Here is a 23,503-nt window from a genome sequence, read left to right on the forward strand (position 1 = left end):
ACTCATGAACGAATAAAGTTACGTTGAAACCAAGCACACCATTGTTTTTCTTGTGACATTACCAATAAGTTTGATGTGTCACATGGCCCTCTTCCTATTGAAAAAACAAAAGTTGTATCCAAGATGGCCGACTTCTAAATGGCCACCATGGTCACCACCCATCTTGAGGAGTTTGCCCCCTCACATACACTAATGTGCCACAAACAGGACTTTAATATCACCAACCATTCCCATGTTATTACGGTGTATCCATATAAATGGGCCACCCTGTATGGGGCAAGAGGGAAGGCAGTCACAACTGCACTACCAGAAGACAATCTTGCAGACACTGAGGACAGCTAAAATTACCTGGGAATCCCACAGGGTCAGCGTTCACCCCAAATCCAGCACTTTGAGATTGCACACTAAGCAAAAGGAAGGAGGCCTGAGGACTGGTGAGAGTTAGAACCACAGGCCAGGAGGAGACAACAAACATCCATGATGTTTGTTGAAATATTAATGAATGGTCTAAAATGATAGTTTGGAGGAAGTTACCTCAGAAAGAAGAAAAAGTGTCCAAAAAAATCAGTGGTATTGATATTTATCTTAAGATTACCCTATAAAATAAGAAGTCATCTGTAAGTTTTTAATTAAATTGACTAAACAGATAGGCTACATAAAAACACCGTTGGGAGTTCGCCTTGTAATCGGAAGGTTGCCGGTTCGAGCTTGGACAGTCTCGGTCGTTGTGTCCTTGGGCAAGACACTTCACCCGTTGCCTACTGGTGGTGGTCAGAGGGCCCGTGGCGCCAGTGTCCAGCAGCCTCGCTCTGTCAGTGCGCCCCAGGGTGGCTGTGGTTACAATGTAGCTTGCCATCACCAGTGTGTGAATGTGTGTGTGAATGGGTGGATGACTGGATGTGTAAAGCGTTTTGGGGTCCTTAGGGACTAGTAAAGCGCTATACAAATACAGGCCATTTGCCATTTACCATTAATAACATGAGGTCAAATTCCACTTTTTTATTGTCATTGATTAACAATTCCACAAATAATAGAAACAACATTGTTTAAAAATATTCAATAGTTAAAATAAACTCAGATTTGAGTAAAAGGTAAAACATGCTGTGATGATTTAAATGAAGTTAAAGTTCGTATGTCAAATCAGAAACATAAAGAAACATAAACATCAGAAAGATAAAATATTCATTTGTTACACCTTACATCTAAATAAAATTAGAATAGAACACACACATAAACACATTATCGAAAGAAATGTTTCATGAAGCTACAAAAAAGAAAAATATTGTAATTTCTCATTAAAAATAAAACAATAAACTATTCGTTAATGTTCACAACAATATATTTGGTTTTAATTCTCATTATATTCTCAAAATGAATGTTTCTCTCATGTGTGAGCATTTATGTGACCAAAGCAGAAATATATATATACCATTCTGTCACCCACATGTAATGTTTAAATCACTAACATTATGTTTTAAAGTTTATTTGTGAGTAATCAAGGTAAAACAGGTCTTGTGATTTTCAGCAAACTAAAAATGTGTAAAACTGAAACTGTTCAATTTGTACTGTACATTTCATCCAGACTTTGAATAGCCTCTTTTTTATCGTGCATTTTCCATTCACTGGGAATCTCACCACGCTGTGTGAATTTTAAACCATGGTGGTTTTCGAGTTTCTCCTGAAACTGACACACAAACCATGTCCAATACTTGAGCTTAGACTCATCAGGGGTAATGCTCCAATTTTCATATGGTGGTCCAGCAGTTCTGTATTTTTTAAAAGGAATGGTATGATTTGAGTCATGGCAAGGGTAAAAACTTCCTTCACTTGCAACTTGGGTTGTACAAAAGTCGACACACAATATCTCAGTGTTTCTGTAGTGCCAACCATTGATTGCTTGAGATCGATGAAAGGGGACACTGTGATCTTCAGGACTGTGATCTTTAATTGTGTTGGTACAAACAGCTGCACAGAACGGGCAGGTTTCCCAGCAGCAGTTACACAGCTGATCGATGAGGATTTGATCAGGTCTCAGTCTGAATTCCTTCATCTTATCCAGCGAAGTCTGGCTTATCGTCTTTGTGATGGCCACAAGGCCTTTCTCAATCGTTTCTTGAAGGAAGTCAAAATTTTTTATGTCCTTGAAGTTTTGACAAGAGATGGCATCAAGGGTCAGTTTATCACTGAGGAGACTAGAAAACTCCTTTGCCCACATGTCTGTGTCTCCTCTATGGGTTTTGACTTTTTTTGTTGTGTCAAATAAAGCATGAATGACAAGTTTGTTGATGTCCTCCACATTTTTCCTGAGTATACTTAGTGCTTTATCTTTGTGCTCTCCAAGCATGTGTGCGTTTACTTTCTCTTTGATAAAAGCTTCTACTTGCTTCCTCGGATTTCGGATGTAGGTGATGAAAGCATCAAAGTCCTCTTTCTCTGCAAGTGACTTCAACAAATGTTTCTCTAAGTTCAGTCTGTTCCCATTAAATGCTGGGAAAGTGCACCTCATCTCTCCAGCGAGATCAATGGCAACTTTGTTACAGACTGCTTCAACAATGGAAACCCTCAGTTTTTCACAGATCATTTCTCCAAACACAACAGCAGATGAGTTTCCTTTGCAAAAGCTGCTGAAAATGTTGTAGTATTGTGTTTTCTTGCTTTCCAAGTAAGTGTGTGCATCATTGCTCGTTTTGTATTGTTTGTGAGACTGTGAAAGCCAACTGCAAGCAGTGTCAAATACATACAGTAACAGGTCAACTCTGAACTCCTTCTTGAAAGCACATTTCTTATTTGATTCAAACTCTGTCACTGTGTACTGAACTGTTTTAGCCACTTCTTGTAAGTAAGTTGAACTGTAGCCTCTTGTTGCTACAGGCTTGCTCATAATGGCATCAAGAGACTGTTTTTCAATACTGTTTATGAGGGATCTTATCATTTCCTGGTCTTCATGCTCAAAAGGTCTCTTTAAGTAATGTATTATTGTTTTAGCACCAGCTTCAAAAAATGTAGCCACTTGGCTGGCAAGCCCTTTTCTTGTTGTATCTTGGTGCTTGCCAAGGACAATATAATCAGAATAATTGCCAACCTCAGATATTTTTTTGTATCTGCCATTCTTTTTGCATTCAAATATGAGATTCCATTCAAAACCAAGGTCATTAAGGATATTTGCCTGATCGTCATCCAGCTTGATGTCCTGAATGGGTTGTGCATCTGCAGTTAACTCTTTTACCCAGTAATCCCAAACTGAGTTGAAACGTTTTTTAAGTTCCTCTTCATTTTTTGCTTTGTCTTTTAACTTATGAGCAAGCTTTTTACTCTTTTGCAGCAGCTTGTTCTCAAATTCGGTCTTCTTATCATCCAGCTTTTTACAAGCTTTCTTCTGCTGAATAACTTCATCCAGTTTTCTTTCCACTCCTCTCACCAGTTCCTCTTGGAATTCCTTTATTTTGTTTTCAAATCGGCCTCTCCACTGAACCAACATTTCTTTGTCTCTGTCATCCTCAAAGTACTTTGACATATCTTTTTCTACTTCTTTATATTTTTCACTCATTGCTTTGAAAAGATCACTACGCTCAACCTTGTCAAGTTCTCCATTTTCAATTCTGGTATGAAGCTGGTTTTCAATCACCAGCATGTTGCTCCTTAGGGCCCAGGTCCAGTTTCCATACTCAACCTCAAGTTTTCTGTAAACTGCAATTTCTAATGTGTTTTTGAAACTGAAAACAAATTGTTCATTCATCAGGGCTTTCCACAGGTCTTGTATCTTTCTGTTAAAATGTGAGAGAGTGATCCCAGGAGAGCATTTAGCCTTAGACAGGATGATGTTCTTCAGCTCTTGGATGCTCTCGCTGTAGCCTGGATTTGGAGGAGCCATCGGTGGACTTCCCTCCCATAGCTGAGCAAAGTATTTCACATCTTTTTGCACATCGAAGTCAATGATATCACTGAAGCACTCAGCATCACACAGCTCCTCTTTAGCAGCTAGCTGAGCCATCTGGTCCAGTTTTTCTTGCAGGCGTCTTTTCCCATCCATGTTTTTCTCAGCAGCTGCGATATCTGTCACATTCTGGTGAACAAACACACAACTCGGAGAAAGTTTAACTTTCTTCATCCTCATGAAAGCCTGAACAACAATCTGCAGGACATCCTGCATCTCAGCTGGATTCTCACCAAAGATGTTGATCAGTGTCAAGCTTCCTAGGCCAACAACAAATGTCGCTAGTGCATTGTCGTGATGAAGAGTAGCATTTCCTGCCAGCTCAAGAGCCCGCAGTCCTTCAGTGTCCACCACTAGAAAATAGTCAAACTGGAAGTCTTTCTTGACTTCCTCTGACACTTTGACCAGCTGCATGAAGGCACCTTTGGTGCACCTGCCTGCACTCACTGCAAACTGCAATCCAAACATGGCATTCAGCATTGTTGACTTTCCACTGCTTTGTAGGCCCAAAACTGACAACACAAAAACTCTCTGGTCACCTAGTTTTTTAATCAGTTCCTTTATAAGACTGGAGATCCATGTTAGAGGCACATGACCTGCATCACCATCCATCAGCTCCACTGGGTGTCCTGAAATCATCAGATCTGCAGCCAACTTTGGATATTTAGACCAGGAAGTCAGTTTATTCTGTGTTTGTACTGCTCTATGGGCTTCATAGATCTGTCCCATTTCTCTGAAGATGTGTTCCAGGCCAAAGGTTGCAGACTGCAGTGTTTTGGAGATTTCTTCAAGCTCTGTTTGTTTGCTTGTTAACAGATCAGATTTGTCGTGTTTCTTCTTCAGAGTCAAGACCTCAGTCCACTTTTCATCATAGCTTTGGAGAATTGAAGAGAGATCATCTGTGGATAGGGCATCTATTAAGATCTGAGTCCATTTCAGGAAGTACTCCTTCTGTTTTGATGGCAAAGACAAGAGGCTTTCTGTGAATGACTTCATCAGTTCACTACATGAAGCTTTGCATTGATTTTGTCTTATTTTATTCAGTTGCTGTTGCTTATGACTTTTTTCCATCTCAATGTTTCCTTTAAGGTGATACAGCTCTTTATTTATTCTGCACCACTCATGCCACAGATCACCTTGACAAGGTAGAAATGTATCTTTGATCTTTGAAATTTCCATCCCTTGAAGCATTTTAACTGTTTTCATTGCAGCTGATTTCCCTTTTTGACAGACTTCATCATCTTCATCCACTGTGACTCCAGGGACTTTAGCCATTGATTCAAGCTGGAAGGATGTGTGAGGTTCATATAAAATCTTTCTGATAATTCCTTTCAGTTCTTCAGAAACATCTGACTGGCTTCTGTCTTTCAGACCCACTTTGTATTTTCCATCTTTGACTTGAACTGCACCACAATCATTATCAGCAACGAGAATAATGAGAGGCTTTGGTGACCTGTAAAGGTCTGAGATGACTGTAGTACCTTTCTGGCCTTTTTCCAGAGTTCTCACAAGAACAACAGTGACTGAAGCTTTTTCAATCAGTATCTCACGCTGTTTTTCAAATGACAGAGCATCACCATGAAGATTACAAAAGGCAATGCAGTCTGTGAAGGAGTCATTGGGTTTTCCGGCTGGACAGTACCAGGCAATCTCTGCCACACCATCCATCAGCAGGCGAGATTTGGTGCTACCTGGGCAGTTCCTGTGGAAGAAGGTGCTGTGACGGTCATTGATCACAGTGTTCATGAGCTGAGATTTTGACACTGGAAGTGAACCCAGGCGGAAGAAAAACACCATGGGTGTCTCAGCTTTGCAAATGGGCATTGTCTTCATGGCGATGGCATTTGAATCACCCTTGATTTTAGTTTTCTTCCATGTTTTTGTTATCTGCCTGAATGTCCACAAAGGACATTCAATATCCTTTGTGACTGGGTCAGGGACAAGCAAAGGTAAGGCGTACTGACACTGGGATAGCTTTGTAATTATGTTCTGCTTCAGAAAACTGTCTGAGCAGTGAAATACTGCCATCTGAACATCCATTGGATGCACATGACACTCTTTTGATTGGGAATCTACACTGGTGCTAAATAGAGCATCTAAGTCATCACTGTCAGAAATCGTAACAGTTTGTGAATAGCTCACATCAGCATCGTCTTGTCTTACAGGAATGTATCTGGCTCGATAGTCCAGCATTGATAACTTCTGAAGAAATGTACGCGCTAGATCTTTCTCAGATGTGTCATGGATCTGTTTCACAGGAGGACATATTTTAAGTAAGTCTGCTGGTGACATCTTTGTTTTTTTGTCTTGAAGGTGAAGCCTGCTGAGAAGTCCTTCAATGTTTCCTGTACATTGTCCTTTTTTTACTTGAGTCACTGACTGCTGCAAGAAATAAAGCACACTTAGGAACTGATAAACTGATAAATTCTTAAGACTGTGTGGAATAAACATTAAAAAACAAATAAATAAATAAGTCAATAATAAATAAGTAAATAAAAAAGATTCTGACCTTATCCTCGCTTACACTCCTTGTCATATTGGAGGTACCTGCACAAGACAATTGATTTACCAGATCAGCAGAGGGACAGATTAAGGGACTATGGGGGGAAAAAGGTGCAATCCACAGTTCAGCCAAAAGTCTTCATTCAATTTATTTTTGCCTTCTTTGACCATGGGTTGTGTCTGAGCTGTTCCAATTAGACTGTAAATCACACTCTATGATAGAACTCCAATAGAAATACCACTCAGAAGGAGACTAAGAAGAAATAAAGAGATAAGGCCTGGGAAATCTTATCAAAACAAAACAAAGAACAAAAACATACACAATTACCTATGACTCAACTCAGAAGTCTTTTCATAATTCTACAGATATAAACAATGTGTTTATGGACTGCCTTCATGTGTTCCTCAAATATATAACTGAATATTGAATACACCCATAAATTCCCTAAATCTCTAACTATCCCATAATTACCCTGTGATCAAATCCATTTCTTATAGAAACCCAGATTTATTGTAATGTGAACTGAATCAATTGCAATCAACTAAAAATGTTAGATGCAAAGGTCCTTGACATCCAAGACTTTGCTATGGTCTCATTACTTTACAACTGCATCTTATGAAGTTAATGCCAAAATGTGGGAAACTAATAATCAAACAAACAAAAACAACCTAGAATGAGTAGCTGTATAAATAAATTGTTTTGTTTAAGATGTGATAGAATGTTACCTTTCTTCTTAGTTTTAGTTGGTACAGGCTTGATGTGACCCTCTCCACCTGTATTGTCATCATTTTTCTGTGAGTGTTCAGAAACACCAGGGGCTTTCAATAGATTGCACTATGGAAAAAATAGTTTAGTTGAGCTTTAGTTCACAGATTGTGGGATTAACAACATTCATAAGTCAGAAAAGAAAAGCACATCAACAGCAACACACACACCTTGTTAACAAAAGTATCCAAACACATGGCAGCAACTGGGCATATTTAGGATTTAGCTGTGTAGACATGGTCAAGACAACCCGATAAAGTGTGAAAAAATGTAGCAGAACTTTTTTTTTAAAAACTGTGATTTAAGTGACTTTGATGTTGTTAATGATGTCAGATAGGTTGGCATGAGTATTTCTGAAACTGCTGATCTACTGGGATTTTCACACAGAATCATCTCTAGAGAGAATGATCTGAAGAAGAGAAAATAACCAGTAAGTAAATGGTAAATGGCCTGCATTTATATAGCACTTTACTTAGTCCCTAAGGACCCCAAAGCGCTTTACACTACATTCAGTCATTCACACACTGGTGATGGCAAGCTACATTGTAGCCACAGCTGCCCTGGGGCGCACTGACAGAGGCGAGGCTACCGAACACTGGCGCCACCGGGCCCTCTGACCACCACCAGTAGGCAAACATGGGGTTAGTATCTTGCCCAAGGATATTTGGCATGCAGCCAGGAGGCAGCCTGGGATCAAACCACCAACCTGCTGATTAGTGGCTGACCTGCTCTGCCACCTGAGCTACAGCCACCCCAGTAAGCCATAATTATCTGGGTAAAAATGTGTTGTTAATGTCACAGGTCAAACACTCATTGCAACCAAGGTATGCAGAAGAATATCTCTGAAGTTAAAAACTGAAGAACATGGACTACAGCAGCAGAAGATCACACCAAGTCCCACTCTGATCAGTTAATAACAGACATTCTCTTTTAAACATACATTAGTTCTTCAATTTAAAAAAAGAAAAAGCATTAAAAACTGACTCTTACCTTTTCCTTAATAACTGCATTTTCTCTTTCTTTTCCTACAGGATCAAAAAGAAAAAAAGCAGAAATTCCAAGGTTATTCTTTCATAAAACTATAAAATACCTAAGCCCATGTTACAGAATATATCTGTTTGTGCCGTTGGCAAACTCATTTTACTGACACTGAGAATAGTAAAATAAAGACATTAATAGAAAAACATTGGTGATGGCATGTTGTTTATATTAACAAACAGATAAATATAGAGTTAATTTTGTATTATATAGAGCAAACCTATCAATGAAATATACACCCTTGTAGTGCAGTACAACTATTTATTTGTTAAGATGTTACCTTTCTCCAAATATGCAGTTTGTGAAGGCTTGAATTCATCCTCTCCTCCGGGGATGTCCTCATTCTGTGAGTGTTCAGCAACACCAGGTTCATTCAAGGACTCAGTCTTCGAAAACGGTCAGTTAAGATGAGTTTTAGTTCACACTGGCAAATTATTCAGGAATAACAACATTCAAAAATAAAAACATAAAATACAGCACTCACGTTGTGTACATACACATACACAAAGACACACAAACAGGCAGACACTAGCCATTTCAATAAGTGTACTTGTTCAACTGCTTGTTAATGTAAATATCTAATTAGCCAATCACATGGCAGCAGTCCAGTATATTTAGGATTTAAGCATGCACCGTGGTCAAGACGACTCACTGAAGTTCAAAGGTGATTTAAGTGACTTTTAATGTGGCATAGTTGTTGGTGCTAGATCGGTTAGTCTGAGAATCTCATAAAGTGGAACTCCCCACAGAAGTATCTCTCAAGTTTATAAAGAATGGTCTTAAAAAGAAAAAATACCCAGTGAGTGACAATTTAAAGGAAGAAAATGCATTGTTTATGCCAGAAGACAATGTCCAGATGCATTTAACCTGATAGGAAGGCAAAGGTGACTCAAGTAACAACTTCTTTTAAGCAGATGGGGAAGAGCAGGAGCAGACACAGGAAGAACAGGAAACAATTCACATAAACTCACTAAAACTGCAAAAAGATTAAACAAAACGTCATCTAGTCTAACGAGTCTAGATTTCTACTTCAGCATTTGGATCAATTCTGCCTTGAAGCAATGGACTTATGTATTGTTGCTGACTATGTCCATCCCTTTATGACCACAATGCACCCCTCTTCTGATGGGTGCCATGTGTCAAAGATCAAATAATGTAAAAGTGGGTTTTAAAATATAGCCATGAATTTGCTGTATTCAAATAGCCTCTACAGTGATGAGATCTCATGCCAATACAGTATCTTTAGGGTGTAGTGGAATGGGAGATTTGTATATTGGATCTCCAGCTAACAAATCTGCAGCAACTGTGTGATGCTATCATGTCAATATTGATAAAATTCTCTGGGGAATGTTTCAACCATCTTGTTGAATCTGTGCCACAAAGTATTAAGACACCTAAGAAGGCAAAAAAATGGGACCAACCAAGTACTAGCAAGGTGTAAGTAATGAAGTGGCTGGTGAGTGCAAACCTTTGTGGGAAGTGAAGAAATAATAGCCTTTTGCAATTTTGGGGCAACCAATGGCACACCTTCAGTGAAAAGCAGGAGGAATGCTTAGAATCATTCATGAAATTCAGTCCAGCGTAATCCTTCATCGCTCAGATACTGGGGGCTGAACTGCTGGCAGGGTGGTAGAATTTGTGGTAGATTTTTTTATATTGAAACAATTGTGATATATACATCAATTGTTTCCATATTGCAATAGTCTCTATTTTCCACTGTTGATATAAAATCCAATGGTAACTGCAGTTGAAAGCTTGTAAACACGAGACTGTAATGTAACACTGTAAACATTGTTCATAAGAGTTATATTGGATCTGATTGTCTGAAACTTAGCATCATCAAGCATGGTGATCAATGAGGGATGAAAGCTGTTCCTTAGCCTCTTCGTTTGTTGATCTGAAACAACTGCTTGTCGCTGATGTGGGCAGGAGTACAGTTGTGTGTGTAGAGGGTGTAAGAGCAGGGGACTCAGCACACAGCTCTGTGTGCTGAGTCTGATGGATGCAAAGAGGTGGGGTGCCCATTCTAATCTTCAATGTCCAATTACTTAGTAAGGCCTTAATCTAGAAGCAAGTGGAGTGTGGAGGTTCTATGTCCAACAGTGTGGTTACCAGTCTTGGTGACCACACTGTTGACAGTGTTAAAAGCACAGCTGAAGTTTATGAAAAGAAGCCGTGTTTAGCTCTCTTTCTCCTCCAAGTTGGACAGAACAGCATGAAGATCTGTGATGACAGCATGCTCTGTAGACTTATTAGCTCTGTTGACGAACTGGTACGGATCAAACATGGGACAAATGAACAACATGATGTGGCTCCTAATGAGCTTCTCGAAGCACTTTAACAATGTCTATGCAGTTCTTAATGTAGCATAGTATGCCTCGCAGACCCAGCATTTCAGACTTTGTGATTATTATTATTATTATTTGGGTATTGTTGATTCATGGTTTTGGTTCTCAGTGATCTTAGTTGTGTTATCTCTGCCTGTGTGTAAGTCTCCCTGTGCTACTGCTTTCACTGTCAGTTCCACGTTTCTAGGTTCTCTTTTTCCAGTGTTTTGTTTCTTGTTCTCATGTTCTGGGTCTAGTTTGTTTTTTTTGTGAGTTTATGTTTATGAACAATCCTCCCCAGTTACTTTGTTAAGCTTGTGTGCCCTGAGTTTGAGTTTCAGTCTGTGTGTTTCCTGGACATGAAGTCAACGAAAGTGCTGACACATCCAAAATAACCAATAATCCAAATAACCATTTTAAAATGATATAGCAGTAAGTTGCACCTACACTGCATGTCTGTGTCAATTTGTGTTGAAAGTGTGGACTTCAAAATAAATACTAGTTTTTAAATTGTGTTGATAGACCACAGAAAACCAGAGTTATGACAAATAATTCATCAATAATAATAATTATTGATAATAATGTATCAATTTTTTTAATTATTTAATCATTTATCATAAATTCTATTGTCACATTTAGCGCAAGAAGAGATGGTAAAAGCAAGACTTTGACACCCCTTATCTTAGAGTGAGGGGAAGGTTTTCCAAATGGCGGTGGCAAGAAAGAGAGAGGAGAGATAGCGATAGCAATTTTTACGATGTAAGAGATTTGTTACATTTAGCGTTTTGGGAATTTATAATCAGTGTGTAGTGTTGTGTTAATGTTGTGTAGTTAGTGTGCAGTGTAGTTGTTTGCTTTGTTTTGTATGTCAATACAATAAGTATGTCACAGATGCTGGCCAAAAAGACATTAAGGGAAGATTGCAATATAAACGCTGTATCAAGGTGGAAAATAGAAGCGATAGACCTCCTGTTGCAGGTTTTAGGCCTGTAATGTAACAAATGATTTCATTGGCATCTTATTGTGACACCTGATTGTTGAGTAAATAGTTTTAAATAGTTGCACAAAAACACTTGAGGCACTGACAGCATTTTTAGGTAAATAATAATATATAATGTTGGTGTTTGCAAACTTTGTGCGTACGTTTTTAAAATGTACAATTTATATTTGTATTTCAAGTTATGAAAATGCAAATACGATCGCCACGATCACCACGATGGGGCAATCGTGGCTCAAGAGTTGGGAGTTCGCCTTGTAATCGGAAGATTGCAGGTTCGAGCCCCAGCTTGGACAGCCTCGGTCGTTGTGTCCTTGGGCAAGACACTTCACCCGTTGCCTACTGGTGGTGGTCAGAGGGCCCGGTGGTGCCAGTGTCCGGCAGCCTCGCCTCTGTCAATGCGCCCCAGGGTGGCTGTGGCTACAATGTAGCTTGCCATCACCAGTGTGTGAATGGGTGGATGACTGGATATGTAAAGCGCTTTGGGGTCCTTAGGGACTAGTAAAGCGCTATATAAATACAGGCCATTTACCATTTCATTAAACATGTAACTTTCCTCCTTGGATTTTATGTTTGTTGTGTGATTTTAAGTCAACTGTGTTAATACAGTAAATCAGAACAAAAAATAAATGTAAATTCAAACATGGGGCATTGTGCTGAGAAAAAAAAACAGGTAAACAGTTTTTAAAGATGAAATACAAAGGTAAAATCAGAAGTAGTAAAAAAAAAACGGCCAATTATTCCCCAGACTCCAGAGGGTAATCAAGTTTACTAACTCCAAAGCTGAGCAAAATCTCTTTAATACTGAACTATCGAATCAGTGAAATATTTCATTAACACCCTTAGACTCACGTTGACTAACAGGATTAAAAGTTGGAGTCTGTTCTGCCTAGCTAACTTGCCGCAATCTGCCTTAGTGCGTTCAGCTTCTGGTATGATGGCACCCGTGTTTGACTCTGCTGCTGCCGGGTGCAGTTTGTCGCGCTCTGCTACTTTTGTGTTATTTTTTTCTGCTCTGCTGTTCTCACTTAGTGTTAACAATGTATTGGCTGCCTACAATCTCTCTCTTTACTCTTAAATTTAACAAATGTGTTTTTTATATTTATCAATCTAAAAAAATAAACATTTAGTCTGATTTGATGTTACAATTAAAAAGTGTTTGTGTTTTTATCTGAAGAGTATGTAAATATCCGGTTTCAACTGTATATTTGATGATGCTGGTGTTTGGCTTGATTGTCAGCACAGAGAGGGAGAGAGAGGAACAGAGAGGGAACAAGAGCAGGAGAGACACACATGTTAGTCAAATGGTTGTTTGCCAAAACTCATCAGAACATGTATCTAGTACCTAGTGTAACTTTTTAGGTTTGCTATTTTTCAAATTCTATATTTATTAAGTTATGCAGGCTTGTTTGCACAACAAGGCTAAATAATTATATAAACTTTTCTGAATCTAAATAGTGGACTTTGGTAGAATCAAAAAATAGGTCTAGTGCAGGTCTATGATGATTTTCAGTGTTTTGATTAGTAGTCCTGATTTTGAACTGTTGTAGTCCTATTTTAATTCCCGATCAGTTCTGGTTGAATTGGAGTTTAGTCCTCGTGTCTTGATACAGCCCTGATTTTGATCTGCCTTGCTGCTGTAGAATATTTAGCTGATGTAGAGTTTAGAAATGTGTTATCATAGAATGTAGAACTGTTGTAGAGACACTGACACTGCCCTCAATATAATCTGTCGTGAATTTAGGAGTAGGGTACCCCTCCCCCACTTGAGCTGTGAAAGTAAAACAGAGAAGAGTTAATGCTGAGTGGAAATTCCCCAGATTAAGTTTTAGGGTGGGGGTCTCAACATTGTAACTGGATACCTGTGGTCTGGAAGTGAGAGGGGTTTTATGACCTCTAGGGAGTTACCTACACCCACAGTGTTTTAACTGTCACGCACACACATCCACATACACACTTACTCATGTGCACATGGTCACACACGAGCACTCATATAGGCACGCGGGAACGCGCACATGTAGGCATCCATGTGCTCGTGCACATAGACACAGACAGAGTTTGCAGCACACCGTAGGGGGTTTTATGATGGGGACGTTTCTATAAAGCTGGCTGTAACTAACAAAGGGGTGAAGATTTTTGCAGAGGGGCACCGGCCTCATCTTCCCTTCTAGAAGTGCATGCTTAAATGAAGATGAATAAAGATGAATAAAGATTTTGTGAAAATGACTACTGCCATCTCTGGATGTTCAAGGAATTAAAAGAACCAGGGTAAAACTGATTTCCCGACACTGCCTAATTAAAAAATTAGTTTAAGGTGTCCTGCATATGTGATATGTTTTTTTTCCTATGTGACGTTATTCTTTTTTTGAACAAAACTCAAAACACAGCCTAATAAATCTTTCCGTCATTTCTAAGCCCCCCGCCCCACATGCATACTACCCTTTATGGCTAAGCCCCGGTGTGTAAAATGTCTGGCTCCGCCTCTGATTCTTGCATAGATCAAGTCCTACAAAACCTCATGGTCCAAGGGTTATTTGGATAGGATTTACGGTCTTGGATTTAGAAGCAATTTTTCAACAGGTACACTGTGTTGCGATTTTGGGTCTTTTGACACAGCATTTTGAGTTTATACTTTTATATTGATGTTTATGTTTATTATAAATTCATTTCTATTTTGCCTAGGTTGCTTTGTTATACTTTATCTTTCAGATTTCCTTTGTGTCTTCATGGCTGTGTGTCTTAAGTTGTCAAGTTCATGTTGTCATGTCTCTGTCTCATTATGTTTCCTGTTTTGAAGAGGTCTTGTGTTTCTATGTGTTTAGTTTTACTCTTCCCCTGTGACGTTGTTATGTTTCCACTTCCCCTGATCACCTCCTGTGTGTTTTCAGTAATTCCTTGTCAGATCATTTGCTTTGTTTCCAGGTCATGAATTCATGTAAGTCCTTATGTTTCAGTTTTCTCATGTCAGGTTTTAGGTGTATGTTCCGGTTTTAGGTTGTTTTTTTTAGCTCACCCACTTTAGTTTATTTGCCTTGCCTTTTGTTTTTGTACCGTTATCCAGCCTACACTAAACTAGAGATGGCACGATACCACTTTTTTATGTCCAATACCGATACCGATATCATAAATTTGGATAACTGCCGATACCGATATGAATCCGATATAGTGTTTTTTAATCAACAAAACTGTTTTTTTAAATATCTTGCTGCATTTTGTATAAGTTCATACTCAAGTTTAAAACAACAACTACACTAAAGCTATTCTGTTATACCTGTATGCAAAAAAAAAAAAAATTTCATAGTTCAGCAATACTGATCAATCTAATAAACTTAAACCTACACCATCCTCCCTATTCTGGTATTTTAAAGAGTACTTAGCATAAATATTAAGCAACCTAACTAATAGGGTTCCAACTCCCAGCAACAACAAAAATAAATAAATAAAAAATAGGGAACCACCCCTCACCCGCCACCTCATGATGCTTAATCGACGTAATCAACCTTAATTTGATGCAGTGTGAAAAAAAATGCACAGAAATCAATTATTTTTCAAGAAATATTAAATAGATTCAACAAAATTGCAGACTGCACAGATGGTACCTTCCCAAAGGAAAATGTACTATAGCTTACTAGGGTATATTAGACTTAACAGTTACTATATACAGTAATGGACTTCTATACATTTTACATCAGATTAAAACTTTGGGTGTAAGATTCAGATAATTATTTAATAACAGCCAGACATTTTAAATGAGAATAAGAAAGAAAAGTATGTCTTTGTGCCCCCTTTTCCCAGTTAATGCCCTATCGGCCCCCCCTGGCTAAACTTTGCTAGATCCGCCCCTGCACAGTTACAGCCGTCAGCTGCGTAGAAAAGGATCCTGGTGTAGAAAGTAATATTAAATAAATTCTAACAACAGCTGATCAAGCTTAAACGAGCTGCTGTTGTTCAGCCGCTGGTCTCCTCTTTCTGGTGCAAAGTGGGCCAAAAACAAACAAGAGAGACGGACTCACGACAGAAAAGCCGATCAGCTGATCATTAAGCAGTTTCATGATTGAAGTAGCAGCAAGAAGAGGCAGTCGCTTGTTAAGCTTAACGCAGGAATGCTTTACAAACAGTCAGAGATGGACTTACACACTTGCTTTACTTCTCTCGGGGATAACTTTGTCGGAGATGAAATGCCAGGTTGCTAGCGAAGCTCCAAATGCTATCCAGACCACCGACAGGTCCCGCATGCCACAGCCGCTCTATCACGTGATGCATACTGCTCCAACATGCTAACGTTCTGAGGTGAGTTACGGCGTGTTGCAAGTTTTGTGAGGTGCTTTCGTGATATTTAATGGATCGGATTGCATTTTTTATTTTTCTCCGATATCCGATCCAGTAATTTAGGTCAGTATCTGACCGATACCGATACGTAATATCGGATCGGTCCATCTCTACAATAAACATCACGTTTTAAGTTCCCATTAAGTTTGTTTCCACACTTTGGTTTGTCTGCACCTGGGCCCACTATTCACACTCCACAGATTGCCTCTGCACACTGTCACACCTGAGGCATATTTGATAGTGATTTGCCACAGAGTAACAGTATGTCAGTATTTACTGCAGTGTAACCTAAAGCTTTTGGCGGTTATTTTCAATTGATGAATTTAAACTTATGGGAATGATGGAGCATTCTGATTGGCACACTAACTTTAGGCTCATTTTTCCCTGGTGGTTTTGTCTTCAGCAGACACATGGTTCAAAACTGGGCAGTTGGAGTCAGTTGATGACTTTTAGAATAATCTTTTGTGTCTGGCTAATTAGAAATGAAACCATTTATCTGTCTGTAGTGGATTCTCCTACATTTCAACTCATCTAACCTAATTTAATGTCTCTGATTTTAATCTGTATAGTTTATCTCCCCACTAACACACAGTCTTAAAAAGAAAGAAAAAAGAAAAGAAAAAAAAAACATGCACAGACACTCAGCAGGTTAGTGTCACCTGATGACTTCCCAAAGATTTGAATGAGCTCTTAAGACAGAGAAGATTAAGATTCCTGATTTTAGACATTTAAAATACATGATTCCACTCTTCAAGTGGTTTAAACAATATTTAATATTTCAACATTAATTCAGATATTTTGCTAATTCAAAAATTTATTTTGCCATTAGTAAGCTTTTCCTAATGTACATATAAGATGTCCAGCTACTTGCCAACTTTAAAGCTTTGGTACTTCAGCTTTCAACAGTTCTGTACTTTGGCTTTCATGTGACTGATTTGGTATATTTCAGCTCATTTGCCTTTTTTTTCTCACCAAAGATTCAGCAGTTATAAAAATTTAACTCGGATCACTCAGCTATTCACACTGCATTTTCCTGACGAAATGCATCCTGTAGTATTCTCTTAAACTGGAACTTGACATCCGAACAGAAGTTATACAGCTTTTGAAAAAAACCTTGTCTTTCTGATGATTAGCTAGAACATAAGTCTTACCTTTTCATTGAAAATTGTATTGTCCGTCTCTTTTGATGCAGGTTTAAGGGGGGGGGAAAGCAGAAATCACAAGGTTATAGTTTCACAAAATTGCATTCTTTTGGTATTGTACATCATTGACTGAATGAAAGAAAGCATTTAGCTTTGATAAAAACTCATCTATAGAGTCAAAAAAATTAGTGTTTAAAAGATATTTTTAGGCCTCTTCAGATCTGGATGTAATAACCAGAAGGAATGCAATAAATAGGTATTAGCTTTTTGTTTGTTTGTTTTGTTTGTTTCTAGAGGCTTGATTACAAAACTGGTGTTTTTATTAGTCTGGTTAGTATCTAATAGCTAGTATTTCCTAATTAACTCATTGAATTCTGCCTTTGTGGATGGGAGTGGAGATATAGATAGATATCTCTCTGTGTATGTATGTATGCATGCATGCATGCCAGCCATTTTTACTAAAACATTTAATACCAAAAAGTTGATTATGTTCATCTAGACATAGTGTTTTCCGTGGAAGAAACGTTTCGTCACTCATTTCCATCACCTATCCGAGTGACATGATGAACAGAATCAACTTTCTGGATTTTCTTACCTGGATGATTGACCATGCATCAAGACCATTTAAGTTTAATAAAAATAATGGTCAGTGAGACCATGTGTGGAGGTCATTTATAATATATTTTGAAAGAAATTCTTTTCATCTCCTATTTAGAGCTTTCTAAATTGGTTGCCTACTTGAAAAATACAGGCTCTTACTGAGTTTTACAATAAAGATGGCTTGACCAAAAAAACCCTGTTAGAAGTCAACTAGGGGAGAACTATGGATGTCAAAAAATGGTGAGACTTGCCGAAGGATTGAAGCACACTGGTATAGACCAGGTGTAATGGTGTAAAGCAGGTTCAAAACGTATTCTTGTTCAGGACATTAAATCTAATTTTTAACTTTTCATCCTAGATTCTGTCTACAAAATCATCCTGACCAGACGATCTTCTTTGATCTAGAGTCTGTTTTAGGTCCAGTAGCAGACAAAAGGAGAGCCACATCCAAGATGCACAGGAAGATTCAGTTTTCATACATCAAGCGCAAAAAGTACATATGCAGCACCCACAACAAAACTGTCCCTCACGTGTTTTATAGTTGGCATAGATTATTATTTCAGAGTTGCAGAACTAGTTCAAAGGAATAAATATCAACAGCACTGAGATGCCTTTGCATTTACTCAAAATAAACATGATTTTTCCACCCATATTTTGATTAGGATTACTTTTTAATTAAGTTTTATGCCAAAAATTCATAATTAGGGCTTAAAGAGGTAAATACCAAATATTAACCATATATATTTTTTGGAACTGAGATAAAGTAAATATTTGTAGTACTTTTTTAGAAAGTTTTCATGTCTGATATAATCATTCAAAAGGCAGCAGGCCCACCAGAGCTTCAAATGTATGAGTAATAACATAAACACAATGAACAATACAGAGTTAATGAGATTACCTTTCTCCATTGTTTTAGTTGGTACAGAATTGAGGTCATCAACCTCTCCTGTGCCATCATCATTTTTTGGTGAGTCGTCAGAAACAACAGGTTCATCCACTGGATCCCACTATGGTAACGGTAAGGCAAGTAATTAAGTTGATTGATATCAGGTCTGTAACATGATTAGCTATAAAAAAGAGATAGGCAGAGACTCTAAAATCTGTGAAAGAGTGACTAAAAAGATTGTGGAATACAAAAACAATGTTCCTCAACATCAAATTGCAAAGGCTTTGCAACTCTCATCTACAGTGCATAACATCATCAAACAAGTCAGAGAAACTGAAGATGGCTCTTTGTGTAAGGAAAAAAGTCGAAGGTCTGCGGGCCCTGAGATGACACTGATGTTAATCGGCATGTGTAACTGACATTACTAAATGGGCTCAGGAATACTTCCAGAAACAACCGGCGGTTATTTCTTGGCGTGCCATCTGCAGATGCCAACTGAAAGTTGAGTTGCTGAATTCACTTGTAGAAATCATTCACATTTGCAAGAATGGAAATGGAATGGATAAAAATGGAAAGCCTATGATTCAGTGAATGACACACATATTTCCAGGAATGCCTAGAACTGCACAAGATCAAAAGGACATTAAGAGCCTTCATCAGGAATTCAAAGGCGATGCGGCGAAAACACTAGAGGCCAACTTCAAGCCAATAGCACAAGTCACCATCAAGTGCAGGATTTACTGAGGACATGCCCTGTCCCCACTGCTGTTCTGCATAGGCCTGAATCCCCTCCGCAAGACTGGCTATGGATACCGACGACAGAATTACGCAATTGGCAGCCACCTCCTCTACACAGATGACATCAAACTGGATTGACAAGAAGATATTGATTTACTAATCCACACCATTAGGATCTCCATCAGCTACATCAGAATGTCATTCTGACTGGAGAACTACAGTCGGATGGTAACGAAGAGAGGGAAGGTAGTCAGAACAGAGAGGAATATACTACCAGAAGGCTTTTATTTTTCAACTTTTGAGTTGGAAGATTGTAAATCTTAGAGAGACATGTTTACAAAAACATATAGCATTCAAATAGAAGTGAGGCTTGTAGCTATGATAAAGAACATTACAATAATCTTACCTCATTTTTGCTCAGCAGAATTCCCATCCCTTCTGCTGTGGGATCATGTAAAAACAAAACACAAGACAGAAACATTGCATTAAATCATAGTTATTACATGTGGATTGTGCCATTTCATTTTCAATCTAAACTATTATTAGCTGCTTTTTTTTAACAGTTAAAATTCCATTTTCAAAGTTATAAAAGGTATATAAAATACACAACTAAACTATAAAATCAGTATTCATAATTAAAATTGATATTTTAGATGCCTGTGTTCTGTGTATTCCAGCACAGTGCAGACCATACCTGAACACTACTTCCACAGAGGTTGATTATCTTGCTAATGGTTTTACATCTTCACTGCGTACAATCTAATTACTGTAGCTTCTCTGAAAAAGAAAGCCTTAAACCAGAAGTACTTGACTTTGTGGTATAACTCTCAAAAAATCCCTTTATAAGTGAATACAATTTTAATCATTAGAGAAAAAATAACTTGTAACCATTTAACAGACATAAGATTATCTACAGCTACTTTCATTACCATTGCTCAGCACTTTGACAATTACAAGAAAGTCTGCCTTATTTGAGACAAATTATGAAGAAATGAGGGATGGCTCAAGACTTTTGCACACTTCTGTATTAGAGATGGCACGATACCACTTTTTTATGTCCGATACCGATATCATAAATTTGGATAACTGCCGATACCGATATGAATCCGATATAGTGTTTTTTAATCAACAAAACTGTTTTTTTTAAATATCTTGCTGCATTTTGTATAAGTTCATACTCAAGTTTAAAACAACAACTACACTAAAGCTATTCTGTTATACCTGTATGCAAAAAAAAAAATTTCATAGTACAGCAATACTGATCAATCTAATAAACTTAAACCTACACCATCCTCCCTATTCTGGTATTTTAAAGAGTACTTAGCATAAATATTAAGCAACCTAACTAATAGGGTTCCAACTCCCAGCAACAACAAAAATAAATAAATAAAAAATAGGGAACCACCCCTCACGCTCCACCTCATGATGCTTAATCGACGTAATCAACCTTAATTTGATGCAGTGTGAAAAAAAATGCACAGAAATCAATTATTTTTCAAGAAATATTAAATAGATTCAACATCTTTCTTCAACAAAATTGCAGACTGCACAGATGGTACCTTCCCAAAGGAAAAAGTACTATAGCTTACTAGGGTATATATATTAGACTTAATAGTTACTATATACAGTAATTGACTTCTATTCGTTTTACATCAAATTAAAACTTTGGGTGTAAGATAATTATTTATTAAAAGCTAGACATTTTAAATGAGAATAAGAAAGAAAAGTATGTCTTTGTGCCCCCTTTTCCCTGTTAATGCCCTATCGGCCCCCCTGGCTAAACTTTGCTAGATCCGCCCCTGCACAGTTACCAGCGTCAGCTACGTAGAAAAAGATCCTCGAGTAGAAAGTAATATTAAATAAATTCTAACAACAGCTGATCAAGCTTAAACGTGCTGCTGTTGTTTATCCGCTGGTTTCCTCTTTCTGGTGCAAAGTGGGCCAAAAGCAAACTAGAGACACGGACTCGACAGAAAAGCCGATCAGCTGATCATTAAGCAGTTTCATGATTGAAGTAGCAGCAAGAAGAGGCAGTCGCTCCATATATTGCTTGTTAAGCTTAACGCAGGAATGCTTTACAAACATTCAGAGATGGACTTACACACTTGCTTTACTTCTCTTGGGATAACTTTGTCGGAGATGAAATGCCGGGTTGCTAGCGAAGCTCCAAATGCTATCCAGACCACTGACAGGTCGGCATGCCACAGCCGCTCTATCACGTGATGCATACTGCTCCGAGGTGCTAACGTTCTGAGGTGAGTTACGGTGTGTTGCAAGTTTTGTGAGGTGCTTTCGTGATATTTAATGGATCGGATTGCATTTTTTATTTTTCTCCGATATCCGATCCAGTAATTTAGGTCAGTATCTGACCGATACCAATACGTAATATCGGATCGGTCCATCTCTATTCTGTATAGATGTGAATTTTCACTCTTTTTACAGCCAACACAGTACTGCTACTTATCAACTGAACATATCTGCTGAACACATTTACACATTACACAAAAACTTAAATTAAGCATCAAGATTACCTAAATACATCATTCTTCGCTACACCATGTGTGCACACTCTGACATTTTAACACAAAAATACTACAACAGTAAACCCACCTTTATTGATCAGTTTCCTCACCCTGCTTCACCTGTGGAGATGTGCCCACATTATGAGTTAGTTACTTTCACTTTAGATTTTTCTCTGAGAAAAAGTGAAAGTACCACAGCTAAAACCAGTTCACTTACTGGAAAATGAAACCTTCTCACCACATAGTGCAGAATATACTGGTGTACTTGTGTATTCAATTGTTTCAGTGAGTACACAGTAATACTGCAAAAAAAACCCCCAAGAAAAAATAGAGAAAATGCAATGTGAATGCTTATACTGTAAAGCTTTTGTCTGACTTATTAAAAAAATATTTAAAATCTCCTAAACTGAAGCAATTTAACTGAAAATATTGAAAATATAAACACTCTCCAGGAGATATTCAGAGTTTCTGTCTGAATTCTCAGACCTTTTATCTGATTTAGTGCTTGGCTCAGATAAAATAATTATTATAGCTGATTTTAAGATTCATATAGATACTAAAAATAACAGCCTCAACGTAGCGTTTAATCTACTACTAGATTCAATTGGCTTCTTTTTAAATATAAAAGAATCCCCCCACCACTTTAATCACATTGTGGAATAGATTTCATTACAGGAGAGAGAGAGATAGCCAGACTGACAAAAAGTCAGAGCTCTGTTGAGCCAGACATTCCTTTGACATTAACTAGTAAGGACTTCATGAATTTCTTCAAAAATAAAATTTTAGCCATTACAGAAAAAAAAAACTTTTAACCATTTCACAGACAAGATTATCTACAGCTAATTACATTACCATTGCTCACCACTTTGACAATTACAAGAAAGTCTGCCTGATTTGAGACAAATTATGAAGAAATGAGGGATGGCTCAAGACTTTTGCACTCTTCTATATAGATGTGAATTTTCACTCTTTTTATAGCCAACACAGTACTGCTACTTATCAACTGAACATATCTGCTGAATACATTTACACATCACACAAAAACTTAAATTAAGCATCAAGATTACCTAAATACATCATTCTCTGCTACACCATGTGTGCACACTCTGACATTTTAACACAAAAATACTACAACAGTAAACCCACCTTTTATTGATCAGGTTCCTCACCCTGCTTCACCTGTGGAGATGTGCCCACATTATGAGTTAGTTACTTTCATTTTAGATTTTTCTCTGAGAAAAAGCTAAAGTGAAAGTACCAGAGCTAAAACCATTTCACTTACTGGAAAATGAAACCTTCTCACCACATAGTGCAGAATATACTGGTGTACTTGTGTATTCAATTGTTTCAGTGAGCACACAGTAATACTACAAAAAAAACCCTGAGAAAACGCAATGTGAATGCTTATACTGTAAAGCTTTTGTCTGACTTATGAAAAATAATATTTAAAATCTCCTAAACTGAAGCAATTTAACTGAAAATACTGAAAATATAAACACTCTCCAGGAGATATTCAGAGTTTCTGTCTGAATTCTCAGACCTTTTATCTGATTTAGTGCTTGGCTCAGATAAAATAATTATTATAGCTGATTTTAAGATTCATATAGATACTAAAAATAACAGCCTCAACGTGGCGTTTAATCTACTACTAGATTCAATTGGCTTCTTTTTAAATATAAAAGAATCCCCCCACCACTTTAATCACATTGTGGAATAGATTTC

At 37.8% G+C, this 23,503-nt stretch overlaps 2 protein-coding genes across 2 annotated transcripts in view; both read right to left on the reverse strand.

Annotated features, from left to right (window-relative positions):
* The window catches only part of LOC308411793 (interferon-induced very large GTPase 1-like), a gene marked incomplete at its 3' end in the record, with an annotated part of 253,476 nt that overhangs the window by 90,992 nt on the left and 138,981 nt on the right, over window positions 1-23,503 (reverse strand).
* Window positions 1,531-19,692, reverse strand: LOC308410694 (interferon-induced very large GTPase 1-like; the record flags this gene model as incomplete). The annotated part of the gene is made up of 8 exons (XM_080904244.1): window positions 1,531-6,316; window positions 6,444-6,481; window positions 7,163-7,271; window positions 8,193-8,227; window positions 8,521-8,626; window positions 17,045-17,073; window positions 18,534-18,642; window positions 19,666-19,692. 8 exons carry the CDS (start codon window positions 19,690-19,692, stop codon window positions 1,556-1,558), a joined length of 5,214 nt encoding a protein of 1,737 aa, XP_080760370.1. The 3' UTR covers window positions 1,531-1,555.

This window comes from Rhamphochromis sp. 'chilingali' (assembly GCF_963969265.1).
Source record: "Rhamphochromis sp. 'chilingali' genome assembly, chromosome: 15".
Taxonomy (NCBI): Eukaryota; Metazoa; Chordata; class Actinopteri; order Cichliformes; family Cichlidae; genus Rhamphochromis; species Rhamphochromis sp. 'chilingali'.